The 16,864-nt window shown below is 40.1% G+C and overlaps 1 protein-coding gene across 1 annotated transcript in view; it reads left to right on the forward strand.

Annotated features, from left to right (window-relative positions):
* LOC136166986 (uncharacterized) overlaps nucleotides 1–16,864 on the forward strand; it is a 66,789-nt gene that overhangs the window by 43,173 nt on the left and 6,752 nt on the right. The window contains exons 2-4 of the mRNA XM_065934078.1: nucleotides 226–309; nucleotides 10,369–10,454; nucleotides 11,219–11,407. Of these exons, the coding sequence (XP_065790150.1) occupies nucleotides 286–309; nucleotides 10,369–10,454; nucleotides 11,219–11,407 (299 nt within the window). The 5' untranslated portion in view covers nucleotides 226–285. The remainder of the gene's footprint in view (nucleotides 1–225; nucleotides 310–10,368; nucleotides 10,455–11,218; nucleotides 11,408–16,864) is intronic.

Raw genomic sequence — 16,864 nt, forward strand, 5'->3', positions numbered from 1 at the left:
CTATTTTATATATAGTATCAATAGTGTATATATGTCAATACCAATCTCTCATTTCATCCCACCTCCCACATCTCAGTCCAGGTGTCTGTCAGTAAAATGAATCACTTTTCAGTCAAATGGGTGGTCAGCAATATAATTTTTTAAAGATGGGAAGCTGAAAAACACTGTTGCCAAACAGCATCTGCAGTGTTAACCTATATATGGAACACCTTTCTTTTTCCCAAGGGATGCAAATGAGAAGAATGAGGGCTGAAAAATGCACCTGAATAACGCTTTTCTAAATGGATGGAAGAGAGAGCATTCCCAGAGGTAAGTCAAGTTCAACACAAGAACAACTCTCTTAGTGCCTTCACGACTAGTTAAAACACAAGACCGATACTACTCAGCTCTCAGATCGGGGCTGAAATCTAGCAGAAGGTTGTTAATATTGATATGGTTAATATACATCATATAGGATTCCTTTAATTTTCTGAATCAAAAAATTCTGCACAGTGTTGACATTTCCTTACTGAACTCCCAGGATTGTTTGGTTTCAAAGGCTGTTGGGCTCAAGATGCATTTTGTTTTAAATAATCCTTCATAAAAAATTCAGCTTTCAGTCTAATATGATTGAAACTCAGCTTGAGTGTGTTTTATAATGCATTGAACTGGAAAGACTATGGGCATTGAATTATTCAAAACATGGTAGGCGAAGGAGTGATATGTGGGGAGGAGGTGATCAAGGAAATCAGTGAGACTTGATATATCTTGTTATCTCATTTTATTTACCTTTTAGAACTCCTCCAAATATTAGAGAAAAGAAATCAATATCAATTTTCACCTCTGTCACATTCCACACTTCAGTTATTAATGCATGTCAAATTTGACCACAGTTCTCTATACCACCTGCTTTGCAATAATATTTCTGAGCCTTTATTAAAAATGCAAAATTGTCATTGAATTTCCAAATATGATTCTCCAGTGGCTAATTCAGCTTTTTTTATTAATAAGCAAGTTGTGATGAGTAATACTAATTTAATACGCTTGCATGTAAGATTAAATTATAAATTATTTCAGCTCAAGGTGATGAGATATGACTGTGATGTGGTTTTTGGGCAATCACTGTGAGGCTGCGCCATGACAGGCAGCCTAGATTAGGAGTAGGCCTGGTTTTCCAGGGTAACATGATTATCAGGCCACCTGGAGCAAGCCAATCAACATGCGCCTAGCAAGAAAAAGGGAACCTATCAGGGGAAAGCTGAAAAGCCCCGAACGCCCAAGTTTGAAAAAAGCCCGGGAAGGTTTGGGTCAATAAGATTACTTTGCAAACATGTAACCAATCTGCTGAAGCCAGCTAGCAACTGCTTATGCACACCCTATAAATTTGGGGAACAGCTTGGGCTCAGTGCTTTCTGACCCTGCACCACTGCGTTGGATGCGGCAGTAAGCCCTGACTCGAGTCAGCAATAAACTTCCCTTTTTTGCGAGTTGCATTGTCTTGGAAGCCTTCTCTCTTCCCGCTCGGGGATTCGGACATTGGGCATAACAATCACCTTCCTGAATTAACCCTGCAAGCACACGGTTCTTGGAAGAAACCAGTACTATAGATAGTAGCAAATCTGATATTATTTTGCATGTCTCCTTTAGCCGTGGAATGCACAGACACACATACACAAACATGACGGGTGAAAAAGTGCACATGCATACCTTAGATGTTTTGCATTAATTTCTGAATACAATTCTCCAGGAAGAAAAAAGCTTTACTAATGATTTGTATTTTTATAGTTTATTATTTTATCCATACTAAAACACTTCAGGAACTCACTTGCTGTTTTGTTGTTCATGGAATCCTTTCAATTTTAAAATGCTAAATGTAAATTGGGGCTTCCCTGCTGGCTTAGAATCCACCTGCAATGCAGGAGATCCAGGTTTAACTCCTGGGTTGGAAAAATCCCCTGGAGAAGGGAATGGCAACCCACTCCAGTATTCTTGCCTGGAGAATCCCATGGACAGAGGAACCTGGTGGGCTATACTCCATGGGGGTCCCAAAGAGTCATGACTGAGCTACTAAGCACACATGCACAAATGTAGATTGAAATAATTATCATAGTTCTTGGCCATGAAAGACTAAGTTACAGAGAACCTGGTGCCTGGCGGTGAGAGACGTCACGCACTTCTTCTCTGCTCTGCTGCTGCCGAGTCCCTTCAGTTGTGTCCGACTCTGTGCGACCCCACAGACGGCAGCCCACCAGGCTCCCCCGTCCCTGGGATTCTCCAGGCAAGAACACTGGAGTGGGCTGCCGTTTCCTTCTCCAGTGCATGCATGCGTGCCTAGTCATTTCAGTCATGTCCGACTCTGTGCGACCCTATGGACAGCAGCCCACCAGGCTCCTCTGTCCACTCTGCTCTAGAGACCATTAAAATATCAGAGTGTACCCAATTAAGACTGGAAACCTGCCATCAGGAAACTAGCTATCTTTTGTTTTTACTAAAAGGAGAGAACAGTGGGGAACCATGACTGGCTGAGTGTGTGAGACTTTCTCTGTTTTGTACAATAAGCCAGAAACAATACCAGCTTTTTTTTGTACCAGCTCTTTCTTTTATTGCTCCTGATCAATTACACTTAAATCGACAAGAGTCGCTTCAACATTTTGACAGTTTTGTTCCCCATACCCTCAAGCATTTTTAAAGGGTTACTGAGATAAAACTATTGCAAAAATGACTCCCTCCAAATTTTTTTAGAGTAGTATCAATGAAGGTAGCTTAGAGGGGAAAGAAAAACCCCTTGAGTTCCTGGCCTACCATTCTAAACTCTGGGGCAAGCAAACCTTCATAGCAAAACCTGTTTGCCCTTAGTTGAGAATTGGTTTTCATCGTCTTTTATAACAAGTAAATGGAGACTTTACTTCCCTGTAAGCTCTTTCCAAAAAGTAAATACAATTTATTACTCATAAGAGATGATGAAATTTATGTTTTTTTGAATAGATGTTTGTATATACATAAACACACACATATATAAAGATATATAAAGCTACTATTTACAATACTAAAACTTGCATTTCTTTACTTACCAAGAATGAACAATGACTTGATCTCTAAATACAGTAAAGCACCAGATCATAGCAGATTCATAACAGATACTTTATTTGACATCATGATGAATTCACCGTTTAGGTATAAAGAGGGAATACCTTCAGTTTCCTCTTTCTTGAAGCCAGTTATTATGTCCTGGACAGAGGAATTTTTCTTGATTTAATCTATAATATTCACCTTCCTTAAGATGGAAATTGACCACCTCAATAGGCAAAAGTACTATTTTGATTTAACTGAATTAATGTTTCCAGTGTTAACCCAAAGTTTAATAGGATTGTCTCTGCCGCTCCAAAATCTGATAATGATAAGCCTCTCACCAGAGTTTCATGGAAATCCGTTATCTATTCAGTGGAAATGGATATTCACAATACCGTGCTTCTCTAGTGTCTTCTTTGACTTATTAATCAACGGACAACTACTGAGTTAAGACTGAGTTAAGACTGTCGTATACTTGCTTTAAAAATATATTAATAGTAAAACTTAATATGCCAGGCCTTTTAGTATGGCCTGACTTGGAAATTTAGTTTCAGAGGATTTTGTGAATATAGCAAGGAAAGAGGACCTTGGTATATCTTATTCCCACAGGCACACAATAAATATTTGCTTAACAGAGAATAATGAATATATAGTGTAGAAGAGAACCTGACAGATGATTAACATTACTGAATGACAGCAATGCCCAAACTCATCTGTGATCAAACACTATGAAGTATCCTCCTTCGGATAGACTTACTACAAATAAGATGTGAAAATTCAATTATGGAGATACTCTCAGTTTCAGTTATGATATGCAAAAATCTTGGAAGTTGTCACTGTGTCCTTACAAGATAATGCTGTTCAAACTGAAAATCAGTGACTTCTCTCCGATGTGTCAGCGAACTGAGGTTGCTGAGTAAAGTGCCAACCCAGAGTCTGGGGAAATAGCAGATCCAACAAAGATCTGCTTACCTAGAGCAGGAGTAGCTGCAGCCATCACTGGGTGGAAAACTTAAAGTGTAGCTTTGAAAAAAAAAATTGCTCGAGTCTGCGTATGGACAGCATGGGACTGGGTAGCTGCAGTCTTAGGGGCCCCCCCCATACTTCTGTGGCCTTTACCTCCAAGAATCCTACCAGGGTGTCCTAGTGAGTGAAGATCAGAGGAAGATTGCCACTCCCTCAAGCCTCTGGCAATAGAGGGGAAAAAAACCATTATGATACACTTCCAAAGAGTTCTTCAGAGCTGAGACCCATTCTTTGTACACAGCTGGTAGCTATTCACAGTGGGAATAAGGGTTTTCCTTTCAGGCTCATTTTCCTCTAGCTTTCTGTTTACCTAAGGACAGGGGCTCACAGTTAACAGGGTCTAGAGATTTAAGGACAGAGAAACACTGAAGTCAGAGAAGAGGGTAGGGGAGGGAGGGTTTAAACAAAAAGAAACAAAACGTATACCCCTAGAAATATACTTGTGAATATCACAGGCCAGAGACCCAGGCCCAGTGAAAGACTTTCTATAAGCTCTCTATAAGATTACAGAAAAACCCTGTCTGTCACAACTTAGCACCACACTGATAAGTTGTCGTGTTATATGATAACAGTGGATTACAGTTGAAAGAGTCACAAGACAGACTCTGAGGGAAAATATTCAGGGAAACCCAGGGGCTGTAGCAGGGAGACAAAACCAAGGACAGTCGTGTTGGAGACTCTGGCACCTGCAGCTATAGCAGGCATTAAACACAACCCCAGCTCTCAGCAGATTAGGATAAATCCTCACACTGATGGCCCACGTGCCTCGGATCCTATTGCCTGATGCCGCATGTCTGACTTTTAATGAAGAGCTACAAGTCATGCCAAGAAGAAAGAGAGAAACACATATAGGAGACAAACATCAGAAAAACTCTGATGTGACTCGTGTCGGATTATCACACAGGGAATTGAACTAAGATTAATGTGATAAGAGTTCTAATGGCAAAGTAGGCTATATTCAAGAAGAAATGAGTGATAAAAGAGAGAAAGAAACTTTAGGAAAGAATATAAGAAAATACTAGAAAAAACAAAATAGCAGAAATGAAGAGTTCCTTTGGTAAACGCATCATTAGATGACATAGCCAAGGAAAGAATCCGTGAGTTTGACGATATGCCAATAGAAAAATTTCAACCTAAGATACTAGTATCACTATAATTGGAATGCCAGAAGAAGGAAAGAAAGAAGGGAGAGCAGAAGAAATATTGGAAGTAAGAATGGGTGATATGTTTCCAAAATTAGTAACAGACATCAAAATGCAGATGCAGAAAGTCCAGACAGCACAAAGGGTAAGTACCAGAAAGAGAAAGAAGAAGAGTCCACATACCTAGTCATATCATGTTCAGACTGCTGACAATGAGAGACAAAGAGACAGCTCAAGAAGCCAGAGAGGGCATCAGTCCTGCTTTATCGAAAAGTACAGAGGAGGAAAAGTTATTTTCTGTCTACCCATGTTAGGCTTACTGGTTGGGTCCCTATAAATTAGACTGACAACAAACAGGTTAACAAGAGAAAAAATGACTTTATCAACATGTGCATTGAACATGTACCCATGGGTTCTCAGTAATGAGTAACTCAAAGAGATGGTTAGAACTTAGGCTTATATAGCATCTTAACAGAGGAACAATGGGTTCTAGAGAAGTGACAAGACAAAGGAAACGGACTTTGAATTACTAGGGTGGCATTTTGTGGAAAGGTAGACCCAGGGGGAAGCTAAAGAAAGATGAAGGCTAGTTTTTAAATTTCATTTAGCAAATGAAAACCCAAACTCGATTCCTCTGGTGCAGTCTCTGGGTCTAGTGTTGTCTTTCGTGATTAACTTCTGTTCTAGTAGAGAAGGGAGGGAGACCACCTTTACAAAGTTACCTCCTGCTTTTAGACTGAATGGGGAGGGCAGAGAGACCTTTTCTCGTGTTCCTTTGTTTTTGTTACCTTCAGCTCTGAATAATCATTATGGCAAAGTGGCTTATATTGGGTGGGATCTGCTCCCATTCAGTAGGGAAGAGGAGAAAATTACAGGAGACTTCTCATCAGAAACTTTGTAAGCAAGAACAGATGGAGTGAAATATTTAAAAAGTATTAAAAGGAAAACATAATAACCTTTAATTCGATGTCCAGAGAAGCTACCCTGGAAAAATAAGAGAGAAATAAAGACTTTCTCAAACACATACTTTGTGGAGATTCATCACCAGCAGACTTGCCCTGCAAAAAAAAAAGAAAAAGAAAAATCTTCAGAGAGAAGGAAATGATACAGATCACAAATTCAGAATCTCCATAAAGCAGAGCATCAGAGAATTAAATGGAAACAAAATCTATTTCTCATTATTAATTGATGTAAAAGAACTGTTCAAATTAACAGCAACTATGTATTGAATGATTAAAAGAAATTGAAGATAGTCTGTTATAAACCACTTGCACAACACTTGAAGTATTATAGTATCATTTAAAGGTGGGTTTAGATTAGTTTAAAATGTGTATTGTAAACTCTAGAGCAACTACTAAAATTTTTTTTAAAGTATAATTGATACACTAAGAGGAGATAAATGGAATTATAAAAATGAGAGAAAGCAGGAAAGGGGGATTCCATTGTATAAAAAGATAGGAAGACTGACATTGTTTTATTCAAAACAAAAGCAAGTTGAGTAGAGAAGATATAGACACATGAGGTTTTTCTCTGGTTATATGTTAACCTTCCTCTCTTATTTTTCCCTTGCCTCACAGCTGGAGTAAAATACTCAATCATCCACAAAATAGTTGGTGCTCTTTTGATTAAAAACCTTATGTAAACAAAGTGGGATTATTTTGATACCATTACTATCCCTGCAATGTGTGACAGAGATTGAGCAATTGAAAAAGTTGGGGGAAGAAAGAGGCTATAAAAATAATGCTGGAAAGGAAAAAGCTATTTGTGCTTAAAACAGACAGTTTAGAAGGTAAAAAAATCCAGTCAACAAGGTCTGATCTTTGCAACGTCAACCTTCGAACGTGATTATCTTCCATTCATTTGCCTGCCTGCTAGACTGAGTAGAGGCATTGAGGATCTCATTCAGTTGAGACTGGCTGTTGCTGTGGACTCAGGCCAGGTTTGAACTGCCTGAGCGCGTCTGCAAGTCCCAGAGGCTGGGGGTTGGAGAAGAAGGAAGGGAGAGGCAGGCCAGGAAAGGGAACCCCACTGTGTTCCTGAGCTGTAGACCAGAATAAACAATGCTCTGTGACCTATTTAGCAAATGAAAACCCAAACTCGAGAAAGCAGCCAAGGTCAGGGACATGCATCCCCTTCTGCTGAGATGATTTGGGATGCTCAGAACAAGAAAATGAATAGCTCACATAAGGGAGTTTTCTTGAACTCCCCTGGCAATAAATCACCAACTGTAGTGAAGTTTCTGCTTTTCTAAAACTTCGTTAAATAAATGGCAGCAGCAAGCTGGGATTCGATTTATATGTGGTTTTGTGTTTTTTGTTTTTAAGACAAAAGGCAGATAAGCAGAAGAATTCTTCCTGGCTTATCCTGTTTATGTTTGAGCCTAGATGGTCTTCCTCTCTTCCAAGGTCACCAGGAGCCTCTAAAACCAGACTCGTTTCAGAGGTATCCTGGTGAAATCCTTGGGCTTGATGGTTATTTCACAGTGCATGTTTCCTAGATGATTTTGTGTCCTGAAGTTAATTGTACTCAAGACTTTATGCTCAACAAAAGGGAGAGGAAAAAGTAGAGTGTGTAGTCTGACATCTTGAACAGCCCTCAGAATAAAGTACAGAAGGATGGTTTTAGTAGAACTCCATCTATTATCTAAGAATCAACCCATGTGTGTATGCATATATCTGTCTGCCTACCTACCTACCTGTCTATGTGTGTGTACTTACCATGATCCTAATTCTGATAAGATGTGATAAAAATCCATAGAGAAATAATCATCAGAAAATACACTGAAAGATTCAAAGTGAAAGCCCATACATGATGAAACTAAAAGTGATCATTTTCTTCTTTATATTTTGTTGGAATTTGACAACTTCTAAAAACATTTTATAGCCATGATGTCCAATAGTAATAAAAGTATAATGACCCAAAAATATAAACCATGTTACCTTAAGTTTTCTAATAAATAGAACCAGGTAGATTAATCGGAAGACTCTTGAGAGTCCCTTAACAGCATGGAGATCAAACCAGTCAATCCTAAAGAAAATCAACCTTAAATATTCTGATGATGCTGAAGCTGAAGCTCCAGTACTTTGGCCACCTGATGTGACGAGCTAACTCATTGGAAAAGACCCTGATGCTGGGAAAGACTGAAGGCAGGAGGACAAGGGGGCGACAGAATGAGTTGGTTGGATGGCATCACCGACTCAGTGGACATGAGTTTGTGCAAACTCCAGGAGTTAGTGAAGAACAGAGAAGCTTGGCATGCTGCTGTCCATGGGGTCGCAAAGAGTCAGACACAACTGACTATATGTTGGCTATATGGTTCATGCTAAGTTGCTTCAGTCATGTCCGACTCTGTGTGACTCTATGAACTGTAGCCTGCCAGGCTCCTGTGCATGGGATTCTCCAGGAAAGAACACTGGAGTGGAGATTGCCATTCTCTTCTCCAGGGGCTCTTCCTAACCTAGGGATCGAACCGGGCTGTCTTAATGTCTAACCTTCATTGTCAGGCAGGTTCTTTACCACTAGTGCCACCTGCGAAGCCCTATGGTTTCATACTTAAAGCAGATCTCTATTTGGAACTGGCACATTTCCAGGGACTACGGGCTACCCTTTTGGACAGTGTAGTTCTAATCTCCGGTGGCCTCGGCCTGCAATGGCTGGGAGGAGGGCTTCAGTTCCCAGCCGGAGACTGGGTTGTGTGGCCGTGGTAAAAGCACTAGATCCTAGCCACTAGACCAGTGCTCAGTGACAAGACCCCTTGCCCTACGACTCTGTGGGAAAGAATTCCCCCAAAGCCGGAAAGTAGCAAAGCAAGTTGAGTTTTCATTAGGAGGAAAAGAGCATAGTACTTGTGGATAGACACATCGTGAACTCAGGGAGAGTCCCTGAGTCGCACCCTCGAGGCAGTTTGAATTACTTTTATGGGGTGTTTCTTCTGAATTTCTTTTAGCCAGTCATTTTGAGTTGCCTGGTTCACAGTCCATATTTGGTATATCTCTGGATCCTCCCATGTATGCACATTCATCTCTTACCCAAGATGGATTTTACTGAAAAGGCATCTGGGTAGAATGTCCCTTGACATAACTTCCCTTTGGCCTCCAAGATGCCTTTTCTGCACATGTGTGGTTGGGGAGGTCCCCTGACTTCAGGAACAAGTAATACATGGTCTGAGCAAGTTCCAACCTCCTCTCTTAATTGTCCTGGTATGCTTGTCTTGAAGTTTCAGTTCGTAGGAATGAATCTCTAACCGCTTTACCCTGGGGCACCTATCTACCTCCTGTCTCAGTTCTGCAGGAAAAATAACAAAGTTTGCATGTACTGAATCAGGTACATTTGTTAATACCATAATACATTCATACAGAGAGAGAAAGTCATAAGTGAGAGTGGTAGAAATAATGTAGGTCAGTGTTTCGTAAACTGTCCTGTGGGACCTAGCAGTTCGATGTCAGATGAGATGTTACTGGATGGCACATCCAAAAAGTATGTTGCAAAGTCAAGGAAATGTGGATACTCAGAGAATCAAAATTGAAACACTTTTTAGGCTATAGGGCTTCTCAGAGACTTTAGCTAGTATGCTTGATATATATCTCAGAAGGAATAGGGTTTCTTATGTCTTGAACTTTTGGACAGGGGTCCTTTTCTTTTTCTTGGAACATCTTGCAGGATATATCAAACAGTTTTAGAATGAGATTTAGTGAATAAAAAAATATAAAAATATATAAGGTGAGTTGATGTTGAAATGCTACAATTCATCAGAAATATCATGACTGTCCTTTTGTACATTTGTGTATATGTGTTTTGCAGGGTGTACAATATATTTGTTTAATAATGCTTTTTCTCTCACATGTTTTCACATGTGTTGTTTTAGCTTCACAATAGTCCTGTAATGAAATGAAGAATAAATAAAATAGGGACTAGTGATTCTATTCTATATAGGGTTAAAAAAAAAAAAAGATTCTACATGCTAAGTGCCTGTTGTCACATTGTTATTTGAAGATTTAGGAAGTTTTGAATTTAAAGTTTATGTATCCCAGATTTCAAATTTTTTTTCAATCTATATTATTTTTCTCCAGATTCTCATTGTAGTATTGATTTTGATGTAAATTTAATCCAGGACCTTTTAATATTCATTTTTATTTTTTGCTGTTTTAACTAGAATGTGTTTGGTGTAATCTTACTTAGATTGATCCTGTTTGGGACTATCTATACTTCCTGGACCTGGATGCCTATTTCCTTTCGCAGGTTAGGGAAGTTTTTGCCTATTATATCTTCAAATACATTCTTTTCCTCTCTCTCTGTGTATATCCTTTTTCCTTTTCCTCCTCTCTCCCCTCTCTCCTCCTCCTCATCTTCTCCTTCTGCTTCCTCTATAATGTAAATGTTAGTGCTTAATTGTGTCCTGAAAGTGAAAGTGAAGTTGCTCAGTCATGTCTGACTCTTTGCGACCCCCATGGACTGTAGCCTACCAGGCTCCTCCATGAATGGAATTTTCTAGGCAAGGGTACTGGAGTGGGTTGCCATTCCCTTCTCCAGGCTATCTTCCCAACCCAGGGATTGAAAATAGGGTCTCTCGCATTGCAGGCAGACGTTTTACTGTCTGAGCCACCAGGAAACTCTCCTCGTTTCTTCTCTTTTTTTATTTGCTGTTCAGCTTCAGTGATTTCCACTACTCCATCTTCCGGATCATGGATCCTTTCCTCTGTATCATCTGATCTACATCTAACATGTCTTTTGCACTACAGTTACTGTATTCTTCATCTCTTTTTAGTTCTTCTTTATATTTTCTAACTCTTTTGAAAAACTTCTAACTTCTTGCTCTGTTCATCCAATTTTCTCCTGAGTTCTTTGAACATCTTTATGATCATTGCCTTGAGCTCTTTATGGGCTTCATTGCCTATCTCGGCTTCATTTTGGTCTTTGGGGGATTTTTCTTGTTCCTTCGTTGGGATCATATTCCTCTGTTTCTTTTTCCTGATTTGCTGTTTTTATTTCTGTGTGTTTGGCAGGTTGGTGACGTTTCCTGACCTTGGAGAAGTGATCTGTTGTGGGAGAAGTCCTGTGCACCTCAGCAGAGCCCTCTCCTCTGGTCTCCAGAGCTGTGTCTTCTCGGGATGTTGCCTGTGGGGCTACATGGGTCCTGATGTGTTGAGCAGACCAAGTGGCTGGTCTGATAGGAGTGGTTGGATCCCAGTCAGGTTGGTTGCCAGGTTGGTTGCCAGGCCTTGCCTTACGTGGAGGTGGCATCTGCTGACTGGCAGGCCTGTGTTAAGAGGCAACTGGTTAAGAGCCCTGGGAGTCCCAGGGCTGGTGATGGTCCACTGGTGTGCAGAGCCAGCTTCTATCATGGGTGGTTGCAGGACTCTGGTTCTGTCATCTAGTGCTGACCTGCTGGTGGATGGGGCTGGTTCCTGGCATGGCTGTCTGCAGGGACCTAGGAATCTCAAAGCTGATGTCAGCCTGCTGATGGGTGGGGCTAGATCCACTGACCAAAAGCCTATGGACCATCACATGGTCATTGTCGAAATTTCTCTTAAAAAATAATTTGAAGAACAATGATCACATCATTTCAAAAACATTGTTTATATTACATTTTTTGAAACAACTTTTTTGATAGATCTGAAAAATATTAAAAGCTTTAATTATTGCTCCCTGAAAATCTGATGCCTTGTTGAACTCCAGCAAGGCTGGCGTGCTCATTGCACCTCTCACTAACTTTGATAATCATGGTTGAGTCAGTCCTGCAGTCATCTGCCTTGGGCATCAGGAGAGCGGAAATGATCAAAATGCACTCCAGTTACTTTTGTTTGTGTGCTGGTGCACGTGTGGGTGAATGTGAATTGAAAAGATGTTAATAACCAAATAAGCAGAGAGTGTTGGTGAAAGTAGAAAAAGATTAAATTAACTTTCAGGTAGCATTAGGTAAATCTGACTCTGCATGTGTGTGTGTGCATGTATATGCGTGTGCACACACAGGCGAGAGTTCAGTCATGTAGATGAGCTTTGGAAATCAGAAATACTTGTATCTGCCGGTCTCAGTTCTGTTCACTTACCTGGCGTGTAGAAGTGAGTTCCATGTTTCCCCATGAATTCTTTGTAAATGTAGCACGAATATTTGTTTGTTGTTGAATGCACGCAGTAGTGTTAGCAATGGCATTTTGAAAAAGCATCAGCTCTCTGGAGCTACAGAATGACTACTCCCTTGTCTGTGATTGAATTGTAATATCTTTCACCATAAATTACCATTGGTAATCAAAGATGAGATCAATTTGCATCTAAAAATAAACCACTCATTGGGTACAGGAGTGCACATTATCTCTTAGATATGATAATCAGAATAATTTCAGCAATATGTGGATATCCACTATTATCAGCCATCTCCTCATCATCACTTTTCATCTTTCAGTTCATCTAAAAAAAGGGCACCTTTGGGCCAATATGCAGAGGGTAAAGAAAGATTTGAGCAACTCTTTCTCCATCTTTTGGCTAGTTTTCACACTGTGATGTTTGAAGTATAGCTGGGGTGGAGGTGTGTGTGGTGGGGTGTCCTTTCTTCATAATTAATATAAGTGCAGTTACTGTAGGAATCAGATTTTCATAGGACTTCAGGGACTTTAAAGTCTTGGGCTAAGACCTCACTCAGTGCATCGTAAAAAACTAGCTTTATGCCAGTGTCTCCTACGTAAATACCAATTGCACCTTGTTGAAATTGGCCAGAAGTATATTTCATTTCATTATACTTATAATAAGAACTATGAAAAATCTTTCTCTTAGGCTTTTCTGTTGCTGGTCTGAAATGCCTGGGAAAAAGCCTGTCTAAATCTAACCATCTAATCTGTGAAGAGATTGGTCTCTTTTACTAGTTTAATAAGGGCAGTTTCAGTGCTCACTGATGCTGAGCCACTATAATGATGTTAAAGATGTTAAATTTTCAACAGGAAAATTGCACATATATATACACTTGCACACATGCGTGAATGTATATAAATCTCACTGTTACCTTCTAACCTTCCCCATCATTTTCAAAAGGACCCTCCCTGTGAAATAAGATAAATAGATATAAATGGATACATCATGACTGGTGTATTTCATATAAATACCATGAGTAAGTGATATGTGTGGTCTGTGTGTGTGTGTTCATTAATTCATTATTTTTGTGAATTATACAGTGATTCTTCCACCGTTAGCCATATTATACTTAATGACCAGTAAGTTTCACAGTGATAAAAACGAGTATAAGGTGAAGGGAGAGAGTTGCTTTTGTAACACTGCATTTGTAAACCTGTGAATCGGCACATTTATCTTTTTGGTACATAACTCCTTCATTAAAATATGTGCAGAGAACTTCACCTTTTGGCATATGCCCATGCTCAGAATTTGGGCAGAATTATTCCTTCTTTACCAAGAATGTGATCTGCATAATCCCCTTGGAGAGGCTGCCTAAAAATGCTGAAGTGATTTCGTATCACCTTGAGTTGATGCCAGTGCAACACCAAAATGATGATTCCTTATAGAGACCAGAGGGAATAATTTCTCCTGATACCTTAGAGATTATTTGATGAAGAATTATTAAAACCAAACAGTTATTTAAATTCCAGAGTGAACTTCAGCTCCCTTTGACTTGTGAACCTCTCCTCAAGCTCAGAAAACTCCTCTAATGTGGGTAATTACACTGATGACTGGCTTGAGAAAATAGGCCAGTGAAATGGGCTTTGTGTGATTCTGTTAATTGCTGCTGTAGACAAGCAGCCTGGCCCTTTATTCATGCCTCGCAAACCTTTCATCAAATGAGCAGATTATTTCTAATGCATATTAGATAGGATGAACTCATCTTCTGAGAAGGGCATTAATATACCTAGTGTCTTTTTTTTTCCCCCCCTAACTGAGGGAACTTGCTTTAAATGCAACTTCAGCTTAGTTTTGTTTGAGTTGTGCTTCAGCATTCTTAGCATTCTGCTAACAGTCAAGTAGCAAAACAATTTATTGGTTTATGGGTTCTGATTTGATGCTGGGTGCGGTTACACCATGTCAAACAAAAATGATTGCTAATATGGTGGCATATGTAGCTTATCAAGGTCATTCTGCATAAGTATGGGACATGTAACTTCTGCTTTAAGATCTGGAGAAACACTAGTGATGAAAACAGTGACCTCTCAAGTCAGAGGTCAAGGTTGAAACCATAAAAAGAAAAAGAGAAAATAGTATATTAAAGCTTAGACACAAATATTACACCAGTTCCTGCTCCAGGGAGGACTGAACAAGCGTGACAATGAAATGATTTTTCTAACTCAGAGGAAATATGACTCTCTTTGGAAGATAGCGTACAACTAACAAAACGGAACTGATGGCAATAGGAATAGCACAGGTTATAAGGTCTGTAGGACCTAATGCTCTCATGATTTTCTAAATTGAAGCTACGGGTTATTTTCGTGATCTGGGGTTCTCATGATGAGACAGTTATACATTTTTTGTTTGTTCACCTATGTGCCTATGACCCAGTGGGACACAAAGCAGCCGTCAGAAACAACTGGAATTAGAGTCCTCTGTTCACTCTACATAGCAGTAGGCAGCCGTTTAACCAAGAACGGAAGAAAAAATGATTGAGCTCCGTAATAGTTCATTAGAAGTGTTAGTTTACAGAAACAAGTACAGTGTTGTTTTACAACTTTATGTTTCTACACCATAAGTGTCTCGGGTCTGAATCATTTTCATATTTTCCTCCAGAGCTGGGATACTGAGGAGGGGCGTAGGAGGACCTTGCACAGGATGGTTAAGAGGAAGGGAGGAGACAAAATGGCAAAGAAGAGATGTGGTGGCATGTTTGGAGTTCCGGTGCCAACAGAGATAGGTTTCAAAGTCATTTAAGGCCTAGTTCTTGCTCAGTAAGAAGAGTTGGAAAAAAGATAAGCTGAATTATGTACGTATACACACTTATATTAACATTAAGTGTGGGTGTGTGAATGTCTGTATGTATTTGCAAAGGCAGTATTGAAGCATAAATAATGTAGCTAAACGCATAGGCTTAAAACGTGTAATGTTTAAATGCTACTTAAAAATGAAAGGTGTATTTTTGGGAGCCATAGTTTCCATGTGTGTATTTGTGCATGTTTTTATGTGTAATATATAGAATTCATGCATATGTATACACATGTGTAAATAGTATTGCAATTTTCCCACTCTTCATCCACCTTCATTTTCTCAAGTGGTCTTTTTTAGTCACTAATTCAATACATATTGATTGGAAACTTTACATGTGTCAGACACTGTTTTAGGTGGAATACACAGCACTGAACAAAAACCCCTCAGCTCTCATGGTGCTTTTATTCTGACAGTAATAAATCACTCTACTCAGAGGTACCCTGACTTCATAACATAGGTAGACCTTGCTTCTTTTTACTTTCCCTCTCTGGCATTCCTGAAGCTAGCTGCAAAGAGTTTCATATATACTTTTGAATCATTCATTCATTTTTAAAAGTTACTTATTTGACTGTGCCAAGTCTTAGTTGTGGCATGCAGGGTCTTTAGTAGCGACGTGTGGGATCTAGTTTCCCTGACCAGGGATGGAACCTGGGTTCCCTGTTCGTTGGAGTGCTGAGTCTTAGGCACTGGACCACCACGGAAGCCCCTGTTGATTCATTTTTGTTCCACTCCTGCCCATCTCCTGTCAGTGCAGGGCTCACTGCTGTCATTACCACCATGTACTGTTCATGAGTAAAGGGGTCTCTGTGCAAGGATTGCCCTCTGATGATTTCAGAGAGGAGTACCTAGGGGTAACTGTTTCATTTTGGATTCTTCCAAAAGATACACATGAAGGATGTGGACATAGGGAGTTTATTTGGAGGCTGATCTTAGGAAGCGTAATAAGGAAGTAGAGAAGGAAGACAGGCAAGAAGGGCAAGCTGATAAATAATGCATTTAATGGGCTACTGCTAGATGACGTAAAGAATATGCATGAGTAGATATTACAGCTGGATTCTGTCATGAATGGGCAATAAAAGTGCACTCCCCCAGGGATTCTCTAAAAATCAGGTTGAAACGTGCCTCAGAATCACCTTACTCAGGGCAAAGAAGCATGCTCCAGGAGAAAGAGAATGACCTCCAGTGGGGAGATGCAGAAGCCATCCCCATGTTTTACAGGGAGCCATCCGTGTCCGCAGATGACATCTGAGGAGGGCGGAGGGACACGGGTGGACCACCCTCAGAGCCCAGCAGCAGCGGGCTCTCACTGACGGCGCGGTGACGTCCTGTTCCCAGGCTGTGTCCTGCGTTATCTCTCAAGGCCCAGAGCGATGTAGCCTGCTCCCTGTGCCCCAGAGAGCCTGGGATAAAACAAGGTTATTGTCCTTAGGAGCCAGAGAGGAGTTCCCTGGACTGTACGTCAGGACTTATTTCCCCATCGCAGTTCCTTCCCTTTCACTCATGAGAAAACCAAATATTTTTCAGCAAAAAGAAAAAAAAAGAAGAAACCTTATTTAGTTATATTTCTTGTGGTTCCACCGTTGTGTTTGATGATGATATCCAGACAGCATGCCTGTATACAAGTTTAGGATTAAAATTGGGCCCCAATGTGTGTGTATATGTATATGGAACCCATAATATATAAGGTGAATAAAATCCTACTCCATCTTACGTAGAGACTGAGAGGAACGCCAGGC

Source organism: Muntiacus reevesi, chromosome 4, assembly GCF_963930625.1.
Source record: "Muntiacus reevesi chromosome 4, mMunRee1.1, whole genome shotgun sequence".
NCBI classification, from domain to species: Eukaryota; Metazoa; Chordata; class Mammalia; order Artiodactyla; family Cervidae; genus Muntiacus; species Muntiacus reevesi.